The sequence below is a fragment of the Mustela erminea genome, chromosome 3 (genome assembly GCF_009829155.1).
Source record: "Mustela erminea isolate mMusErm1 chromosome 3, mMusErm1.Pri, whole genome shotgun sequence".
NCBI lineage: Eukaryota > Metazoa > Chordata > Mammalia > Carnivora > Mustelidae > Mustela > Mustela erminea.
This window is the reverse complement of record NC_045616.1, coordinates 67,523,891-67,545,761: the sequence shown is the minus strand read 5'-3', so window position 1 is coordinate 67,545,761 and position 21,871 is coordinate 67,523,891. Positions and strand designations below refer to the sequence as shown.

The 21,871-nt window shown below is 40.7% G+C and overlaps 1 protein-coding gene across 1 annotated transcript; it reads left to right on the top strand.

Moving 5' to 3' along the window:
- Positions 1–9,252: 9,252 nt before the first annotated feature.
- Positions 9,253–18,518, top strand: CCNB1 (cyclin B1). Its single transcript, XM_032336069.1, has 9 exons — positions 9,253–9,401; positions 10,022–10,192; positions 10,294–10,434; positions 12,654–12,836; positions 14,091–14,249; positions 14,637–14,873; positions 15,132–15,272; positions 15,828–15,938; positions 17,224–18,518. The coding sequence occupies exons 1-9, from the start codon at positions 9,381–9,383 to the stop codon at positions 17,329–17,331; spliced, it is 1,272 nt and encodes a 423-aa protein (XP_032191960.1). The 5' UTR covers positions 9,253–9,380; the 3' UTR covers positions 17,332–18,518.
- The last annotated feature ends 3,353 nt before the right edge of the window (positions 18,519–21,871 follow it).

Genomic DNA, 21,871 nt, shown 5'->3' with positions numbered 1-21,871 from the left:
AATCCTTGGACTCTGTCTCTCTGTCAAAAAAAGGGCAGGGGCGCCTGGGTGGCTCAGTTGGTTAAGCGTCTGCTTTCGGCTCAGGTCATGATCCCAGGGTCCTGGGATCGAGCCTCGAATCAGCTCCCTTGGTGGGGAGTCTGCTTCTCCCTCTGCCCCTCCCACACACTCTCTCTCTCTCTCTGTCAAATTAAAAAAATAAAATCTTAAAAAAAAAATTCTTTGTACTCTGGCAGCCCCTGGGGTATCTCAGTTAAGTGTCCCATTCCTGGTTTCAACGCAGGTGTACTCAGCAGAGAGTATGCTTCCCCTCTCTCTCTTCACCTACTCATGCATTCTCTCTCAAATAAATAAATATTTTTTTAAAATAATAAAACTTTAAAAAAGGATTTGTAGGAGCACCTGGATGGCTCAGTAAAACGTCTGCCTTCAGCTCAGCTCATGGGTGCTAGAATCAAGCCCCATATCGGGCTCCCTGCTCTGCCGAGAGTCTGCTTCTCCCTCTTCCTCTGCCTCTCCACCTGCTTGTGCTTTCTCTCTCTCTCTAATAAATAAATAGAATCTTAAAAAAAAAAAAAAACTAACAACTTTGTACTCTTATATGTGCACATAATATTTTTAAAGGATACCCAAGAACCTTTTAATACATTTTCCTCTATGGAGGAGTACTTCCTGTATTGTATAACCTCTCTAACTGTTGTTACATATAGCATCCAAAACCTTAGGGGAAAAAAAAGACAAAACTGCTCTCAACAATTCAAGGGACAGTGGTAAATGTTAAAGTATCCATTAGGGCATCTGGCTGTCTCAGTCAGTGGAGTGTGGGACTCTTCATCTCAGGCTGGTGAGTTCAAACCCTATGCTGGGTGTGGAGCCTACTTAAACACAAAGAAAAAGAGGTGTATACCCTAGCTCTACCACTGGAACTGTGTCTCACTGAAGAAGTTACTTCATGATGTTTCCATGTATCCTCAGTGTCCTTTTTCACTATTTCCAGCTCCATCTTAATGTGAATATCTCACATTTTCGGTCAACCAACCACTCGCTGTCTTTAACTTAATCTTTCAGTTAGAAATGTGCATGCTTTTATTTATTCACTTATTTTAAAGGCGAAAGAAGTTTATTGAATGCACCCCAAGGGAGCAGCGGGCAGGGCAACAGAGGAGAGGCTTTCTGCTATACATGTTTGGGTTTTTTCCCCTAAAATTATCATATATATATATATATATATATATATATATATATATATATATATATATATATGAGCAGGGAGCCCACCTGATGCAGGGCTCGATTCTAGGATGCTGGGATCATCACCTGAGCTGAAGGCAGATGCTTAACGACTGAGCCACCTTGTTACCCCTAAAATTATAATATTTAGAAATTGAGGGCACTTGGGGGGCTCAATCTATTAAGCGTCTGCCTTCCACTCAGGTCATGGTCTCAGGGTCCTGGGATCAAGACCCACGTTGGGTTCCCTGCTCATCAGGAAATCTGCTTCTCCCTCTGCTCCTCCTCCCTACCCCATCAGATAATTAATTAATCTGTAAAAAAATGAAATTTCAGGCACCTGGGTGGCACAATGGTTAAGCATCTGCCTTTGGCTTGGGTCAGGATCCTGGAGTCCTGGGATTAGGGCCCCAGGTCAGGTTTCCTGCTCAGCGGAGAGCCTGCTTCTCCCTTTCCCACTCTCCGTGCTTGTGTTCCTTCTTTTGATGTCTCTCTATCAAATAAATAAATAAATAACCTGAAAATAATAATAATAATGAGAGAAAATAAAATTTCAAATACACGCAAAATGGAAAGAACAGTATAATCATCCCCTATATTTTCTGCTCATTACCTAGATCTAACCATAATTAAAGCAAATATGGAAAATTTTAGCTACATTTGTGTATATATATATAAACGCCCTAGAGTAAGCTTACATTTATAATCATATTATGATATTAAATTTATTACTATTTATTATATTTATTATACCTGGGTTAATTAACAAGAATTCATTACTATAAGTTTTGTCTAGCCAAGTTTCAAACTTTCCCAATCATTCCAAAATTCATCCCCAAATTTCTCTTTTATACTATTTTGTCCCAATTAAGATTTAATCAATTTTGTATGTTCTGTTGTGCATGGTTTTTTTTTTTTTTAAGATTTTATTTATTTGACAGAGAGAGATCACAAGTAGGCAGAGAGGCAGGCAGAGAGAGAGAGAGAGGAGGAAGCAGGCTCCCCTGCTGAGCAGAGAACCCAACGCGGGACTCGATCCCAGGACCCTGAGATCATGACCCGAGCCGAAGGCAGCGGCTCAACCCACTGAGCCATTCAGGCGCCCCTGTTGTGCATGGTTTTAAGAAGTCAAATTGTTCTTTAAAATTTAAAACAAAATCAGCGCACTCTTGTTCCCCATTCTTGCTCTCTAAAAGAAACCATTTTCTATTCTTAACTGTGCAATTTTTCATTTACAGTCATAATTTCGATAATGTCCTTATAATACTATTTTGGGGAAAAACAGTTTTGTTTATTTAAGAGAGAGAGCACAAGGGACCAGTCAGGGCAGAGTAGGATCAGAGGGAGAAGCTGAGGGTCTATCTCAGGACACTGAGATCAGGACCTGAGCAGAAGTCAGCTGGTTGACCATCCAAGTTCCCCTGAGATACAGTTTTAAAAATTGCCCACTAGCTCTTTGCAATGGAAGATGCGGGTTTAATACCACCACAGGAAAACATGCACACACCTACACATCCCTCTCTCTTCCCTACCTGCCCAATATAGCTGAATCATAAATTCTGATTAAATCAATATTCAGTGTTCCCATTATTATGACTGTATGATTTACTGCAGAGCCCTATGTACCATATTATGATTACATTTCCATCTTTTCTTTTAACAACTTCTAGCTTGCTCCAGATTTAATGTTACCTTGTTCATATTCCATTTGCTTAGTTTTTTCTGTACCCATCACTAATTTATCTCCTATTTTATCAGAACTGTAAATCTCTGCTTAGTATGTTCAAATACATCAGGTGATTTTTTTTTTTTTTTTTTTTTTTTTTGCCTGGAGTTGTCCCACTTAGAGCTCAGTATTCTTGCTCTCCACCATGCCCTGATTGATCTCTAGGCCTAATGGAATTTTTTTTTAAGATTTTATTTATTTATTTGACAGAGAGAGAGATCACAAGTAGGCAGAGGCAGGCAGAGAGAGAAGGGGGAAGCAGGCTCCCCGCTGAGCAGAGAGCCCGATGCGGGGCTCGATCCCAGGACTCTTGAGAGCATGACGTGAGCCGAAGGCAGCGGCTTAACCCACTGAGCCACCCAGGCACCCCTAATGGAATATTTTATTTATTTATTTTTTGAGAAAGAGAACACATGTGCACACGCAAGCGGGGGCAGGAGCAGAGGTAGTGGAAAAGAGGATCCCAAGCTGACTCCACACTGAGCTTGGAGCCTGATGCGGGGCTCCATCCCGCAACCCCCAGATCAAGACCTGAGTCAAAATCAAAAGTCCAATGCTTAAGTGAGGGAGCCATCTAGGCACCCTGAGGCCTACTGTAAAGAGCCAGCCTGGGATCCTATAAGTCTTGGGAATTTCTTTTGCTTTTCTGCTGTGTTGGAACTACTGTATTTTAGATTCCACATCGAACTCTTTTTATTTTCATCCTTGTTTTGGAAGACACACCAATAATTTTTTAAGAAAGGTCCACAGGAGATAATTTTTAAGATGTTATAAATCTGAAAATGCCTTTATTCTATGTGATGGTTGTTTGATGGTTTGGCTGGGTACAGAATTATAAATTGAAAATCATCTTCCCTAGAATCTTCTAGCTTTCAACATTGCTATTGAAAATCTAATTCCAGGGCACCTGGGTGGCTCAGTGGTTAAGCCTCTGCCTTTGGCTCAGGTCATGATCTCAGGGTCTTGGGATCCAGCCCCACTTGGGCTCTCTGCTCAGCAGGGAGCCTGTTTCTCCCCTTCTCCCTCTCCCTGCTGTTCTGCCTACTTGTGATCTCTCTCTCTCTGTCAAATAAATAAATAAAATCTTAAAAAAAAATCTAATTCCATTCTGATTTTGGATCCTTTGTATATGCTATCTGATTTTGTTTCCTTTTAAGTTCTTCCCTTCATTCTTAATGTTTTATGTCAGCATAGTGTGTCATAGGATCCATTTTTTTTTTAAAGATTTTTACTTATTTGAGAGATAGAGAGACCAAGATAACACAGAGGGAGAGTGAGGAGAAGCAGACTCCCCGCTGAGCAAGGAGCCAGATGAAGGATTTGATTCCACGACCCCGAGATCATTACCTAAGGTGAAGGCAGATGCTTAAACGACTGAGCCACCCAGGAGCCCCGCAATCCACCTTTTGTTCATTTATTTTGCAGAGTGCTCCGACATGAATGCATGAAACTCATGTTCTTTGGTTCTGGGCAGTTTTCCACTATTATATATTTGACAGTATCCTCTCTGAATTTTCTCTGGTCTATTTTTCTAGAACTATTAGTTGTGTGTTAGACCTTGTGGAATGATTTTTAATTTTCTAAGGTTTTCTGTAGTTTACCTCTTTGTCTTTTTATCTTTTTTTAATCTTTTTATCTTTTATCTTTTTTGTCTTTTTATCTCTTTTTTTCTGACCTTTCCTTTAAAACCTATGGCATTTTTAATTTTTTCTGTAATATTTTTAAATTCCCAGCTCTCTTTTACAAAGTTACTTGTGGATGCATTATTTTTATTTTTCTAATGATATGAGTGGTAAGTCATTTTCGTTTTTAGCTTGTTCACTTAAAGTTTCTTTTTTTTGTTTTGTTTTGGTCTCTTTCTTTCCAGTTGGAGCATGTCTTCAAATGTCTGGTGCTCACTGGCTGGCTATTAATAGTTACAAATTAGACACTAAAATGTTGATTAGAAGTTCAGGTTCACAGGATGCCTGGGTGGCTCGATGGTTAAGCATCTGCCTTCAGCTCAGGTCTCAGGGTCCTGGGATCAATTCCCTCAACTGGCTCCTTGCTCAGTGGGAAGCCTGCTTCTTTCTCTGCTTGCTGCTCATCCTGCTTGTGCTCTCTCTCTCACAAATAAATACTAAAATCTTAAAGAATAAAAAAAATAAAAAAAAAAAGAAGAAGTAGAAGTTCAGAGTCAGTGTGCAAGTTGGTCAAGTAGTAAGCTTTGCCCTCCCGGTGATCAAACCATTTCTTTGGATACCCTAACCTTCAGTATGTTTGAGACTTTTCTCTGGGGCTGGTCCATTTCCAGAGAAGCCTGCCCTTATCTTGTTTTGGAGGATATAAGTTCAGCTACCTGCATTTAGGGGACTGAGTGGAAGAAGGGAATTGAAGGATTTACCATTTGGTATCGAAGAATTTTATTTCCTCCTCTTTCAGCTTGCCTGCTGCCTGAATCCAGAGCTCCTTTAGTTCAGCATCCCTGAATATAAACTTCTAGTTTATTTTTTATATATATATATATATATATATATATATATATATATATATATAGCTAGGACTGGAAAGAGGCTGCACCCTCACTGCACCCAGATGAACAGGAGAGAAGCAACAAATTCTGTTTGCAACTCCACCTATACCATCAATTTTGTAGGCTCCTGTTTACTCCAATTCATGAAACTGCTGGAGTCTAAAGCCGGAATCAGTTTGATTCTTGGTTTTCCATTGCCAGCTTAGATTTCAACTTTCTTGAGCAGACAGCTCCTTCTATTACTACTTTTCAATTGGCTTTTCTGCTTCCAAAATGTCTTTAGTGTATCCTCACCTATCCTTGAGAATTGTGCATTTTTTATTTATTTATTTTTATTATTTTATTTTATTTTATTTTGAGAGTTGTGCATTTTTTTTAAATCCCTTTACTGTCTTTGGGAAGAAATAGACAATATGTATATTTAGTCTGTCCCAGTAAATCACTGATCCCTCAGTGAAACATCCATCACCTTCTCTTCTCTGAGACATCACTGTTTGATCTTCTGCCTCTCTGATCTTATTGCCCAATTTTCTTAACTGGCTTCTGCCATTTTGTTCAATCTTTAAATACGGAGGCCCCCAGGGCTTGCTCCTGGCATGTAGGCTTCTTTTCATTCCTTCTCTAGATGATCTCTTCCATGTCAGGATTTAAATACCATCTACAGCCATCTAGCTCGCACCCTGAGCCTGTCTAGTGGACCTCTTCTCCTGCCTATCTTTAAACATTCCAAATACAGCAGAATTCTTAATCTCCTACCCATAACCTGCTACCCACTAAAAGCTGCTCATCTCTAAGTCTTTCTGTTTCAGTGACTCAGGCCCAAACCTGGGAGTTATCCTTGATTCCATTTTCTCTCACTCCCAAGTAGGCAAGCCATCAAGACCCAGCAAATCTACCTCCAAAATTTATCCAGAAGCCATCCCTTTCTATGTAGCGCTCCTAGCACCATCCAAGCCATCATCTTTCGCCTGGCCAGTTACAATAGCCTCTTATGGCTCCTCTTGCTGCTCTTCTCCTCCCTCCTCCTTCCCACCTATATACATTCTCTCCACAGTAACTAAGGTAATCTTTTTGAAAGATGGATTATGCTACCTTGGCTTGAAACCCTCTAAAGCCTTCCAAGGTACTTACATAGCCCAGACTCAAACCCCTGGGTTTACAAGGACTTGTATAAATTTATTCTTTCCAATTTCTTCAATCTCACTTCTACTCTGTCCCCTATACTCTAGCCATACTGGCTTTTCTGAACATGACAAACTCATTCCTATCACTGGGTTTTCACAGGCTATATCCTCTATCTAGAATGTTCTCTTTCTTGTCATTTACGCCTCGGCTTAACCTAGGAGTTAACATCACCTTCTTAGATTATCTCTGAGCACCAAGTTACTCTACATCACTTCTTTTCATTCTCTGCCTAGCCCTGACTAGTATCTGGCCTTTTTCTTTCTTTCTTTCTTTCTTTCTTTCTTTCTTTCTCTTTCTTTCTTTCTTTCTTTCTTTTTTTTTTTTTTTAACTTCACTTACTTGTTTACTTGTTTCATTTCTCTTTTCGCCTACTGGAATATAAGGTTTGTGAAAGTGAAGATCTTCTCTGTTTCATTCAGAGCTGTATTCCTAGCACTTAGAACAGGGCCTGGCATGTAGTCAGCCCTATTAACTTGGCCAGAGGAGAGAACACTGAGTTCATTGACTTCACATTGAACAGTTCTCTGAGGAGAAAGTCACACAAGGTTTTGTTTTGCTTTGTTTTTTTAAATGTTTATTTATTTATCTGACAGAGAGAGAGAGAGAACACAAGCAGGGGGAGCAGCAGTGAGAGAGAGAAAAGCAGGCTCTCCACTGAGTGTGGAGCCTGACGTGGAGCTAGATCCCAGGACCCTGGGGTCATGATGTGAGCCAAAGGCAGATGCTTAACCCACTGAGCCACCCAGGCGCCCCAATTTTTAAGTATCATAAAGAAAGGAGGTGATCCATGATACTTAGGCTAGTTAAACATCAAAAACTAGTATACTGTGGGACGCCTGGGTGGCTTGGTGAGTTAGGCCTCTGCCTTCGGCTCAGGTTATGATCTCAGGGTACTGGGATCCAGTCCTGCATCGGATTCTTTGCTCAGCAGGAAGGCTGCTTCTTCCTCTGCCTCTGCCTGCCACTCTGTCTGCCTGTGCTCTGCCTGTGCTCACTCTGAGAAATAAATAAAATCTTAAAAAAAAAAAAAAACTAGTATACTGAATAGAAATGAGTCTATAGGTATGTACATAGTTGGCAAGATTTCTCAAATTTGGCACCTCCAGAATATTGATATTTTGGGCTGGTTAATTATTGGCATTTACTTGGGAGGGTGGGAGCTATCCTGTGCATTGTAGGAGAAGCTGAGGGAAGTATTCCAGATTAAAGGAAGCTAAATGTAACATCTTGCCCTGGAGTAGGGAAAATACTATAAGGGACCTTACTAGATCAACTGATAAAACTGAAAGATAAACTAGACTGCATGAAATATTTAATAATATGAAGTTAAGAAGTTAATAACTATTATGGTTATGTAGGAGAATATACTTTTTCCTTAGGAAATACACACCAAAGAAGGGATCAAGGGCCATAAATATATATAATTTACCCTCCCATGTTTAGGAAGAAAATTTTTATGTACAGTTAGACATAGATCTACATACAGAAGGAGAGAAGTAAATGATAAAGCAAATGAGGTAATATGTTAAGTATACTTGAATCTGGGCAAAAGGTATACATGTGTTCCTTGTAATATTTGTGTTTGCAACTTCCCTAAATTTGAAATCCTTTTTTTTTTTTCTTAAGATTTTATTTATTTGACAGAACACAAGTAGACAGAGAGGCAGGCAGGGGGAGAGGGAGAAACAGGTTCTCCACTGAGCAGGGAGCCCAACATGGGGCTGGATCCCAGGAGGCTGGGATCGAGCTGAAGGAGGCTGCTTAACTGACTGAGTCACCCAGGCGCCCCGAAATTATTTTCAAATACAAAGCTAAAACAAAAGATTGGCTTTGGGAAGAAATTCGATTAAAGCAATCTGGCAGATTAAGAAATTGAAATTTTTTTTTATGATTTTATTTGACAGAGATCACAAGTAGGCAAGAGAGGCAGCAGAGAGAGTGAGGGAAGCAGGCTCCCTGCTGAGCAGAGAGCCAGATATGGGACTCGATCCCAGGACGCTGGGACCAAGATCTGAGCCGAAGGCAAAGGCTTTAACCCACTGAGCCACCCAGGCGCCCTGAAATTGACAATATTCTTAAGAGACAATTAGTGTTGTGAAAACATCAGGGATCCAAAAATAACCGAAGTTTATTTCCCATTTACTAATCTGTAGCTCTGGGAAAGTCACTCAAAACCTCTCTCAGCGTCAGGTCCTTCACCTAGAGGGCTGCGATAATGAAATGGAAATGTACCACATGCCGCCGCAAAAAGGAAAGTGTGTAATAGTAAGTGGGACTAGAGCCGGAACTGCTTCTCAGGTCTCAAAATCAGGCTGCTTCACTGTCACTCATGGTAGGGACACCAGCCGTCCTCCAGGTTAGCTCCCCCGGCGCCCAAGCTCTCCCTTCCAGGTGGGCGGCGCACCTCCAGCTCTCCTCTCCAGGTGGCAGCGCAGCTGCCCAGGAGCGAAGGCCTGGCCCCGCCCGCTCTCGAACGTCTCCGCGGGGTCGCCCGGGAAACGCATTCTCGGAGGAACGGGCAGCCGCCAATGGGAAGGGAGCGAGTGCCACGAACAGACCAATAAGGAGGGAGCAGTGCGGGGTTTAAACCTGCGGCCGGGCCCGGCTCCTCCCGGCGTGCTGCGAAGGAACGGCTGTTGAGCTGCGCGGGGTTCAGGTCCCCGGCTGGTTGGTGACTCCCGAGCTCTGCTTCTCCCCACTGAGCTGCTGCCTGGTGAAGAAGAAGCCATGGCGCTCCGGGTCACCAGGGTGAGCTGCTGCGGACGGCGCTGCGTGGCTTCTCGTCCTCTGCCCTCTACCGGAGCCCTCCCTCCCGCCCCCCCCAACACTCCCCGAGTGGACTAGGGCATCGGTTTGGGAAGGAGGATGGGGGATCAGTGGGCCCCTGGCACGGTGGGGGCCTTTGGGGGTCCGAGGGAGAGAGGGAGAGAACGGGGCTGTTCTGGGATAGATGTTCGGCGCGAGGAGGGAGGGCGGTGGAGGGGCGACGGGAAACCTCTTTTAAAACATGGTAGGGGGCCCCTGAGTGAGCTCCCACCAGCCGCGGAACCCCCTACCCGGAGAGAAGGTGCCTGCAGTTGGAGGCTTTTCCGATTTCCTTTCAAATGTAAATTAAAATATTTCAGCAGTCGCCGGGGACTACACAGGCAGCCCCTCAATAGGGGAGTGAGGAGGTTCTGGGAAGAAATAAACGGGCTTGTCACAGCCGAAGCGTAGATCCTGGAACCCCAGTGTCCCTTGGGAACCCATTTGTTGCAGCCAGCGTTTATTCTGAGAAGCCTCTCTCTTGCCCCGCCCCACTTTCCCTGACCCTTGACTTAACTCTAACGTGGGCGGGCCGGCTCTCAAAGCGGTCTTGGTTCTTTCAGAACGCAAAAGTTAATGTGGAAAATAAGGCGAAGATCAGCATGGCAGGCGCAAAGCGCGTGCCTCTGGCCACGACTGCGGCCTCCAAGCCCGGGCTGAGGCCGAGAACAGCCCTCGGAGACATTGGTAACAAAGTCAGCGAACAACCACAGGCCAAACTGCCTCTGAAAAAGGTAACTATCTTCCTGAGCCGACTTCTCTCTCCGTAAGAGTCCGCCCTACAACAAGGACCTGTGGTGGAGACACATTTCATTTCCCGTCCTTTCATCCACAGGAAGCAAAAACTTTGGTTCCTGGAAAAGTTATTGCTAAAAAATTACCTAAACCTCTGGAGAAGGCACCCGAGCCTGTGCCAGAACCTGAGCCAGAACCTGAGCCCGTTAAAGAAGAAAAACTTTCGCCTGAGCCTATTTTGGTAAACTTACTTTGCCTTTCTCCATCCGATCTGTTGGGTGTCTCTTTCCCCTCGTTCAATAACCCATGGGATAATAGCATTCGAACAAATAGTGATACTAGTAATGTTTATAGAGTATTTGGCAGGAGGTGGTCTCCGCTCTGCACTTGAAGGGCTTTTAAGTGGCATATTCTTCACATGGACTCTCTCACTTGTATTATTACCTCTACCCTTTAGATAAGGCTTAGAGAAGTGTTAAGTAATTTTTCTAGAGTCGCCCATCTCATCAGTGGCATCTGTGGATGTAAACCCAGGCCATATGGCTGCAGAATCTAGGCTCTTCAGCATTTTGTTACACTGCCCTTTCCCCCCTGTAAATGGTATTAAGTGAGAGCTGCACGGACTGAAGATTTTGCAGTCTTTGGTACATGCCATCAGACCAAAATTCCTTGACTGACACAGATTATCTTGAATCCTTTTACTCCCTAATGTGGCCACTGAGTAATTAATAACCCTGTAACAGTGGAATAGATAAAGGTGTAACAGGGAAAGAAAATGTAGCTTTTCAGAGAGTAGATGAGTTTAACAGCCTCAAAACTAAAACTTAAGAACTTATTAAATATCAATTACATTAGTGTATCCACTCCTGTGAAGGAGAAAGGGCACTAAAAGGAGCTCCTTTGCTGAAATTACAATGAGCTCATTTGATGAAGCTCTAATTTTTAAAATGTAGTTAAGGGGGTGCCTGGGTGGCTCTGTCCATTAAGCATCTGCCTTCAGCTCAAGTCCTGATCCCAGGATCCTGGGATGGAGCCCCTTGTCAGGCTCCCTGCTCAGAGAGGAGCCTGCTCCCTCTCCCTCTGTTGTTCCCCTGCTGCTTGTGCTCTCTCACTCTAGCTCTCTCTCAAACAAACAAATAAATAAATAAAATCTTAAAAGAAAAGTAAACTAAAACATAGTTAAGGAGTATCTCTACTTGGTAGATGGGTCGATGCCCACTTCACGAATCACTTAATAAAGACAATTACATCTTTAAATTAGAAAACAAATAATAGTTAAAACCAGTTGAGAAAAATGATCTGTAAAGTCTTTCAGTCCAATTCCTTATATCGAAGAGTAGGAGATTTGAGGCTATTGCTTTAGTATTGACATTCTGAACATAACATACGAAACCTGGAGCATGCAGTGTCTCTTAATTGGCCATACCGTCTACAAGAGGATTCCTTGAAAGTCCCATACTGATCCTTGACTTTGCTCTCCCACTTAATAAGAAAAGCCCTTCTCACTCTCATTCTTTTAGTTACCTTTTCATCCTTCAAAGCAGCTCAACCATCAACTCCTGAAACTGCCTAACTTACCCTCACCCTTGTTCCTAGGATCAGTCTCATTTCATTTACTTCTGTCTCCTATATTCAAAGCCGTTTGAGGACACTATAAAGGTAGTGTCTATAAATAAATAAATAAAAATCTTAAAAAAAAAAAAGGGCGGTGTCTAGCATAGAGCTTGACTAGAAGAAAATGCCAATAAATATTTGAACAAAGGGATAGCTAGAGTTTGAAAGAAATGGCTAATAATAATAACTAACTAGGGATGCCTGAGTGGTTAAGCGTCTGCCTTCAGCTCCGATCATGATTCCAGGGTGTTGGGATGGAGTTCCATATCCGGGCTCCTTGCTCAGTGGAGAGCCTGCTTCTCCCTCTGCCTTTGCCTACACTCCCCCTGCTTGTGCTCTCTCTCTCTCTCTCTGACAAATAAATAAATAAAAACTTTTTAAAAAGTAATGAACTTTGTTAATCCTAAGTAGTCAGGACAGAACTTGTGTTTTCCTGGGCAGTGAGAAGCAGTCCATGTTTTGATATAAAGGCTAAAGACTGTCATTCATTTGGGTAGACTTCACATGATCCTGATCCTAATAAACAGATTGTTTACTCATTTCCTTTGGAGGAAAGTCTAGAATGTGATTTTGTTTGCTTTTTCTCTGTTTTACCTGTCGGTTTGGGTTCTGCTAACTTAAAACTCTCAGTCTGTTTTGGCTTTTTGCTCTTTTTTTGTATTAATCATGTCCTAAGGAGAGATTGAATAAATTTGAAAAAAAGATACTTTTCCTTTAAGAAAATGAATTATGAATTATATGTCTATTTAACAGTTGGTCTCTTGAGTTAGTACCAATAATTGGGCCTTCATTTCCAGATTGTATGCTTCTCTTTGCTATTATTTCAAAAGGTCTTTCTGTTTCAAGGTTGATACTCCCTCTCCAAGCCCAATGGAAACATCTGGATGTGCCCCTGCAGAAGAATATCTGTGTCAGGCATTCTCTGATGTAATTCTTGCAGTGAATGATGTGGATGCCGAAGATGGAGCTGATCCAAACCTTTGTAGTGAATATGTGAAAGATATTTATGCTTATCTGAGACAACTTGAGGTCTGTATTGTTTTTAGAATCTTTTTTTTTTTTAACTGCATTTAGCTTGATTAAAGACGTTTTTTCCACTGAGAGTTTATAACAATTCAAGCAGGATGTGAACAGTATTTCTTAACTGTAGATTCCATTTCAAATTCTCCTTCATGGAGTAGCCAAAATCAAGTCACTGTGCTCGCTTCGGCAGTACATACACTAAAAAATCAAGTCACTAACCAAGCCAAGGACATCTGTATTTGCCATTTGAACAGTTTACAAAGTGACAGTGGATAATAACCGTAACTCTAACGAATGTCCATAGGTTGAATGATATATTTACGTCTATCACAGTTAGGAGTGGGCAAGTCCCAGGCTCAAGAGTTTGAGGATTAGAGGCAGGAGATGGATGGTAATGGAGAAAATGCTGAAAAATTATAACCAGCAGCAACACAAGGCATTTTGCGTCAATGTGGCTGATGTGCATGTGATACCAGGGAAATTGTTCTTTGTGTCCAAGAGGGTATACTCGAAGTTTTTGGTTTTCTTTCATTTCATATCACTTCTGAAACTTTCTATTAGTGGCATTAGTCCCCCACCTCAAGACAAGGTAGCATTCTGTATACTAACAAGCTGTATACTACCAGATTTGCCCAGTCGTTTGTTAATAATGCATTCTCTTTGGGCATCCATTTTCTAGAGGATTGTCCTATAGAAACATCCTTGCTAGGACCAGCCTTCCACTTTGGGTTTTTTCTCCCTTTTTTTTAATAAAATTATAACTTTGGCTGAGTGGGTTTAGCAGGTGCATGTGCTGGTCCTTGATGATTCATTATTTTTCCCTATGGTGTTTTGGGGGTATAAATCCTAGACTGGGAAAGTGGGTAGCACATAGGTTCCAGCTGATCTGGAAAGTAGCTGCTGCTGGTTTTCTCTGCTTCACACAGCTCAGGTTCTGGATTTAGAGTCATAAGTGAAAAGATGAGATGATGGCATGATATCTTTGTCTGGGATGAAATGGGTACAAAGTGTAGGCAAGTAGCAGTGATGGTAGGTTGAACATAGTGAAATCTGTACAAAATGAAAAACCTGTCAAACTGTCCTATTTAATGTTGGCTTTCTTCCTCAGTGACAGCTTTATGTAGTGACTGTATGAATAATTAAGTTGAGGACTGTTAGAGATTCTGAACTCTCCATTACTGTTCTGTGGTGACTAAGATTTGTGGACAGAAATGTCACATGGAGTCTTGCTTCTAAAGGATAATCAGCATTCTTTTGCAGGAAGAGCAAGCCATCAGACCAAAATACCTACTGGGTCGTGAAGTCACTGGAAACATGAGAGCTATCCTTATTGACTGGCTAGTACAGGTTCAGATGAAGTTCAGGTTACTTCAGGAGACCATGTACATGACTGTTTCCATTATTGATCGGTTCATGCAGGTGAGCATAATTCAGTAATTGAGGATTCTCCCTTTAGGGTCCTAGCAGAGTCATAAGAAACAGACTTTTTCAGGGGCGCCTGGTTGCCTTTGGCCAGGTCATGATCTTAGGGTTCTGGGATCAAGCCTGGCATTGGGCTTCCTGCTTAGTGGGGAGTCTGCTTCTTCCTTTCCCTCTAACCCTCCCCCCATGCTCATGCTCTCTTTCTCTCTCTCAAATAAATAAAATTAAGAAGAAAAAAAAAGTATTTTTCAGCTAACATCTGTTTTGGGGTAGTGCCTTCAGATTTTGCTGTAAGAGTGTTTTTCCCATGTTCCCTTCATAGCTCTCTTGTCTCCTTTTTCAAGTATGTATTAGTTGTTCATCCAGTTGGAATTCCCATTGCAGAATAATTGTGTGCCCAAGAAGATGCTGCAGCTGGTTGGTGTCACTGCCATGTTTATTGCAAGCAAATATGAAGAAATGTACCCTCCAGAAATTGGTGACTTTGCCTTTGTGACTGACAACACTTATACTAAGCACCAAATCAGACAGATGGAAATGAAGATTCTAAGATCTTTAAATTTTGGTCTGGGCCGCCCTCTACCCCTGCATTTCCTTCGGAGAGCATCTAAGATCGGAGAGGTACAGTTCTCTTTGGTAACCTTTAGTATGGTACATGATGAAATATTGCTAACCAAGCAGATCTAATTCAGCTGGCTTATAAATTTGTATGAAGAAGACATAATGTTCTTTATTTCCAGTTTTCATTAAGGCCTTCCATGGGGAGTTGCATTTGAGAGTTAACAGACAAACATTTGTGATTATAGTTACAGGCATACTGCTTATTGCCAGTACAGAATTCTCTAACGGAAGTTGAGAGACCTGTGGGTTTTGTTTCAGGTTGATGTTGAGCAACATACTTTGGCCAAATACCTGATGGAACTAACTATGTTGGACTACGATATGGTGCACTTTCCTCCTTCTCAGATTGCAGCAGGAGCTTTTTGCTTAGCACTGAAAATTCTTGATAACGGTGAATGGGTAAGCTCTGTCACAAAGACTTAGGTTACACTGAGTTTTTAAATTATAAGTGATGTTTGTATGAATACTGGACTTTTTACATTAAAGGACTATCCTAATGGTTTCTAAAATTATAGCATCTACTGAGAGAATGATTAAAAGTGATATTTTGTTTGCCATGTGTTCATAAGATACTCCCACTTCATTACCTAATTTCATCTTTTGATATAAATAAAGACACTCAGGTGAAATGACATGCTAGAAAGTTCATTCATACTCATTGATTCACCAAATATTTCTCCTATGTGTCATATGCTACCCTATGCCCTAGGAGTAGAACTATGCATGAGAATATTGGTGTCAAAGGTGAGCACATGTGTATAATAGATTTAAGTACAGGATCCTAGAGAAGCATGAAAGAAGAGTGTTTGGGGAGGAAGGCATCTTAAATTTATCTTAAATTTGTTATAATCAGTCCTAAGGAATCTCTTCCTACTCTACTCTTGACTAAGATACAGAAATATTATGAAAACCATTATTGATGAGCATTTCTAACATTAGCTTTTGTTGCCATAGACACCAACTCTACAGCATTATCTATCATACACTGAAGAATCCCTTCTAAGTGTTATGCAACACCTAGCTAAGAATATAGTCATGGTGAATCGTGGACTTACAAAGCACATGGTAAGTCAGGGATACTGTAAGATGTTGCAGGGGATGTGGGAGGGTACAGAATGAAAATACTTAAGATTTCATGTCTGTAAATGCATGGCTTATTTTTCCTTTTTTATTTAGTTTGTGTGTGTGTGAGTGAGAGATGGGAGGTGGTGGTGGGTACAGAAGGAGAGAATTTTTTTTTTTTTTTAATTTAAATTCAGTTAATTTAGGGGCGCCTGGGTGGCTCAGTGGGTTAAAGCCTCTGCCTTCAGCTCCAGTCATGATCCCAGGGTCCTGGGATAGAGCCCCATATCGGGCTCTCTGCTCTGCGGGGAGGCTGCTTTCCCCCAACTCTCTCTGCCTGCCTCTTTGCCTACTTGTGATCTCTGTCTGTTAAATAAATAAAATCTTTGGGGCACCTGGGTGGCTCAGTTGTTGAGCGTTTGCCTTCCGCTCCGGTCATGATCCCAGAGTCCTGGGATCAAGCCCCATGTCAGGCTCCCTGCTCAGAAGGAAGCCTGCTTCTCCCTCTCCCACCCCCCACTGCTTGTGTTCCCTCTCTTGCTGTGTCTCTCTGTCAAGTAAATAAATAAAATCTTAAAAAATAAATAAATAAAAATAAAATCTTAAAAAAATTTTCAGTTAATTTATATATATTGTATTAGTTTCAGAGGTTGAATTCAGTGATGGATCAGTAGCATGTAACATCCAGGGCTCATTATGTCATGTGCTTTTCTTAATACCCATCACCTAGTTCCCCATTTCCCTACCCACCTCCCCTCCAGCAACCCCCAGTTTGTTTCCTAGAATTCAGAATCTCTTACAGTTTGTTTCCATCTCTGATTTCATCTTATTTTATGGGAGAGAGAGAATCTTTTTTTTTAAAGATTTTATTTATTTATTTGTCAGAGACAGAGGGAGAGAGAGCAAGCGAGCACAGGCAAAGAGGCAGGCAGAGGCAGAGGGAGAAGCAGGCTCCCTGCCGAGCAAGGAGCCTGATGTGGGACTCGATCCCAGGACCCTGGGATCATGACCTGAGCTGAAGGCAGCTGCTTAACCAACTGAGCCACCCAGGCATCCCGGGAGAGAGAGAATCTTAACCAGGCTCCATGCCCAGTGTGTAGCCCAGTGCCGTACTTGGTCTCACAACCCTGAGATCATGACCTGAACCAAAACCAAGAGTTAGATGCTTAACCAGGCGCCTCAATGCATAGCATATTTTTAAGTATTTGATGTTTTGAGTTTCTGCATCACTGGATCTTACAATGTTTTCCTCTTTGACTTCATTAACTACTATGCTTTTCTCTTCCAGACCATCAAGAACAAGTATGCCACATCTAAGCATGCGAAGATCAGCACACTGGCACAGCTAAATTCTGCACTAGTTCAAGATTTAGCCAAGGCTGTGGCAAAGGTGTAACTTGTAAACATGAGTTGGAGTACTATGATAACTGCAAATAAAATTGGCACCATGTGCCATCTGTACATACTATATGTTATCTTTACTGACTTTTAATAAAGTTTGTGGTCCTTTTTACTTATACCTTAACTCATTCGAATGTCACTACTTTCCTACTTGAGGATAACCTAAAAGTTGTGTTAAAGGTATGGTGGGGAATATAAAAAGTGCTTTCAGTTTATTGGGACCCAACCTACATATATAATTGTCATTTGTGTGGTTCTTGTTTTATGTATATGGTTTTCGCTTTCTTAATATGGATTACTTTGGTCATGAAGGCATTTAAAGCCCTTCTGTAGGGCATATGTACAGCCCTATAAGCCCTGTCATCTTGGAGAATATGCAACTTCTTTCGGCTTAAAAGCCTGCCACCTCACCTTTGGACACTCCCCTCCCTATTTTCTGTTTCTTCCGGTGGTTGCTGCCATAATTCCAAGAAGTTCTTATTTCTACCACTATTTCTTAAATTATCAACTTTTGTATCATTTTTTTCACCTGCAGAAATAAGAACTTTGTATTTTAAACATACTTTTTCATTGTTGATCAAATAAAAGTAGATCCTCAAAACATAAAGTATCTTAAGTTGATTTACTCCTTACCCCCCACTTCTACAGCTCAATCCTATCCATCTGAAGGTATCAACAGTTTGGGATAGATCCTTCGATGCCTCTTATAAACACAGTCGCGCATATAAATTGTTATAGGGATTTCTAAGAAATGGAATCATGCTATATATATAAGTAATTCCTTTTAACATGAATAGGCCTTCCCTGTATTTGGGCATTTCATTCCATAGTAAGGGTATACTACAGTATATTCATTCTGCTGTTGACCTTCACGTTGTTTTTCTTTGCTACTATAGACAAATGTCTTTATTATCATTAAATAACATACTTTCCTTTCTGTACACTGTGTTCTCCAGAATATGTATGTACTAAATTTTGGCAGATACTTAGCAAAAGAAAGACCAATGACTTTCTCATTGTCCTCAGCAGTGTACAAAAGTGCTGGATTTCTCTGTGTCCTTGTCAGAACTGAAGGCAACGATTCTCTAGTTTCTGCAAACTTGACAAAAAATAATCTATCTAGTGTGCTGTTGTAATTTATAATTTTGATGACTAGTTGAATAAATTTTTGTTGAGAACTTATCAGTATGCGAGGTTTTCCCATTTTATCATTGTCTGACTGTTTATGCTCTTTTTGTCATGCAGACACTTTTAAGTTTTTGTATTATCAAATTTCCTTTTTTTTTTTTTTTTCTGTAGTTGCTTTTGGATTCTCAGTCCTAAGGTCAACTCCATCTCAAAACTGAGCATCTTCTAAAATTCTAAAATTTACCCATTTATAATCCCTCACACTTTTTGTATATGGTATAAGGTAGGGCTCTGATAGATAGGTGCCCTTTTATGTTCATACCACATGATCAAAATTATCCTTTCAACCTGAATTGAAACAATGCTCATCATTTCCTGATCTACTTATTTCTACTTGTTTTTACATGTGATAAAATAAAAGTATTATGTTATCTGCTAAGATGAAGCTAGCACTATTTTTCAGATATTGGGGGGCAATTTCAAACCTAAGAACTTTATAAGGTTGGGTCCAGTTACAGAAAAGCTTTGAGGTTTTAAATAGACCTGTCTTCCCATTCAGAAGCATTTTTTCTCCAAGGATTGTTGCATGCTCTCCAATTGACTTAGAATTTTAATTATATAAATAATTGAAGCACTTTTCTTGTCAAGTTTATTGCTGGGTTTGTGGTTTTTTGTTGTATTGTGAATGGAACCTAATTCCCATCTTTTTATTGCTAGTTTTTTCTTATCTAGCTGGCATCAGTATTCTTACTCATTTTTTTTTTACTTTTTTTTTAAATCACTTTGTTTTTTTTTTTTGTTTTTTTTTTAAAGATTTTATTTATTTATTTGACAGAGAGAGATCACAGGTAAGCAGAGAGGCAGGCAGAGAGAGAGGAAGGGAAGCACAGGCCCCCCGCTGAGCAGAGAGCCCGATGCGGGACTCGATCCCAGGACCCTGAGATCATGACCTGAGCCGAAGGCAGTGGCTTAACCCACTGAGCCACCCAGGTGCCCCAAAATCAATTTGTTTTTAATGGAGTAGAAAACCTTAAATCTAAAACTTTTTTTTCAATGTTTATGGTATTTATTGTATTAGAATCTCCAACATAATCATAATAGAGAAATCTGTCTTGTTTCTGGATTAGACATCTCAAGTGTTTTTTATCATTTAATATTCTTGTTGTTAGGCTTTAAGTAGTCTTCTTATTTTATGTATTTTTCTATTTCTGTTTAGAGTTGTTAATTGGCAGGGCTGTGGAAATTCATTTACTTTTTCAGCTTATTAGGATTATTAATATAGTATAATATTCCACATTAGAGGTTTATTCAAATCAAATGAATTCTTGCTCATGGTACATAGATTTAATGTGTTTCTTCTAGAAAATTTTGCACCTTACTTGGGAAACTGACCTAGTTTTTGTTGTTGGTATGGTTTTCTAGTTTTTCTTGTATTTTACTAGCTTTTGGGTGGATTACAGAGGTTTCCATTTTTATGTCACATACTTTGAAAACCGTATTAATTCATTTGAAACTAGCTTAATTAGGGGGTACCATGGTGGCTCAGTCGGTCAAGCGTCTGCCTTCGGCTCAGGTCATGATCCCAGGGTCCTGTGATTGAGTTCTGCATCAGGCTCCCTGCTCAGTAGAGCGCCTGCTTCTCCCTCTACCCCTTCCCCAGCTTTTGATCTCTGTCTCACTATCTTAAATAAATAAAATCTTTAAAAAATTTTAGGGGCACCTGGGTGGCTCAGCGGGTTAAGCCGCTGCCTTCGGCTCAGGTCATGAACTCGGAGTCCTGGGATCGAGCCCTGCATCGGGCTCTCTGCTCAGCAGGGAGCCTGCTTCCTCCTCTCTCTCTGCCTGCCTCTCTGCCTGCTTGTGATCTCTCTCAATAAATCTCTCTCAAATAAATAAATAAAATCTTTAAAAAAAAATCTTTAAAAAATTTCAAACTTTACAATCATTTGGCCTGGATCTGCTTAAATTGGTATGTTTTCATTGTCGTTTGGTGTTTTTTATGAATTATCCCCCCTCTATTAAAAGGAAATAATCTCATCTAGATTTTTTAAGTCATAGCTGTGTAGTTATATTTTGTCTCTCAGTCCTGATATTGAATACTTTTATTTTCTACCCAGGCTTGTGTGGAGGGTTTTTTGTTTTTGTTTTTTTGTATTTTGAAAGAATCAGTTTTTTTTTTTTTTAAAGATTTATTTATTTATTTATTTATTTATTTATTAGACAGAGAGAGATCACAAGCAGGCAGAGAGGCAGGCAGAGAGAGAGAGAGGAGGAAGCAGGCTCCCTGCTGAGCAGAGAGCCCGATGCGGGACTCGATCCCAGGACCCCGAGATCATGACCTGAGCCGAAGGCAGCGGCTTAACCCACTGAGCCACCCAGGCGCCCCATGCAAGAATCAGTTTTGATATTACATTCCTACCACCTTTATTTTATAGTTTTAGCTCAACATCTTTTTCTAGTTTAAGTTAAATGCTCAATGTATTTTGGTGATAAAATCATTTGACATTTTCTTTGAGATAGCTTGTTTCTGAAGACCTCCTTTTTATCTATTCCTGGTCATTATAATTTTTTTGTGGTCCTTGATATGGAGATTATTTAACTGCTTATTTTCTAAGTACTAGGTTTCTTTTCAAAGTTTTCGTCAAACATCTTCATGCTGGTGATTTTTTAATTTTGTTGGAAATGGGGTCTTTAAAAAGCCTTTTTGAAACTTAATATTTTCTCTGTATATAAATATTTGAATGACTTCTATAAATAAGCAAGGATATAGAAAAGGATTTTTTTCCTGTTAGGTGACATAGTTCTAGGTACTTCTGTAGGTAAGTACTAAATTATAGGTGTAAAGAAAAAAAAAAAGTATGTGTGTCAGGAACACATACACGAGTGTGAATATATTTTTCTTCTTCAGAGCCATTTCAAAGTAATTTTAAATTTCAAGACAATGTCACCTTAAAATATTTCATCATGGGGGCGCCTGGGTGGCTCAGTGGGTTAAGACGTCGGCCTTCGGCAGGGGTCATGATCCCAGGGTCTTGGGATCAGCCCCGCACTGGGCTCTCTGCTCAGTGGGGAGCCTGCTTCCTTCTCTCTCTCTCTGCCTGCCTCTCTGCCTACTTGGATCTTTGTCAAATAAATAACTAAAATCTTAAAAAAAAAATGTTTAAAAAAATAGTTCATCATGCATCTCCTAAGTATTCATTTTCCTAAATAACCATGATCTTTATCACATTAAGACAATTAACATTGAAATGCCAATTGAATATTACCCCCACCTTAAAAGACCACCAGAGACGTGAGTCAAAGCCAATCAGCAAGGGTCGTTTATTGCAGGTTCGAACCTGGACCTCTGCACCGCTCGTTGCGGATAACACCGAGAGGTCCAGAGCTGGGTTGGTGCAGGATTTTTA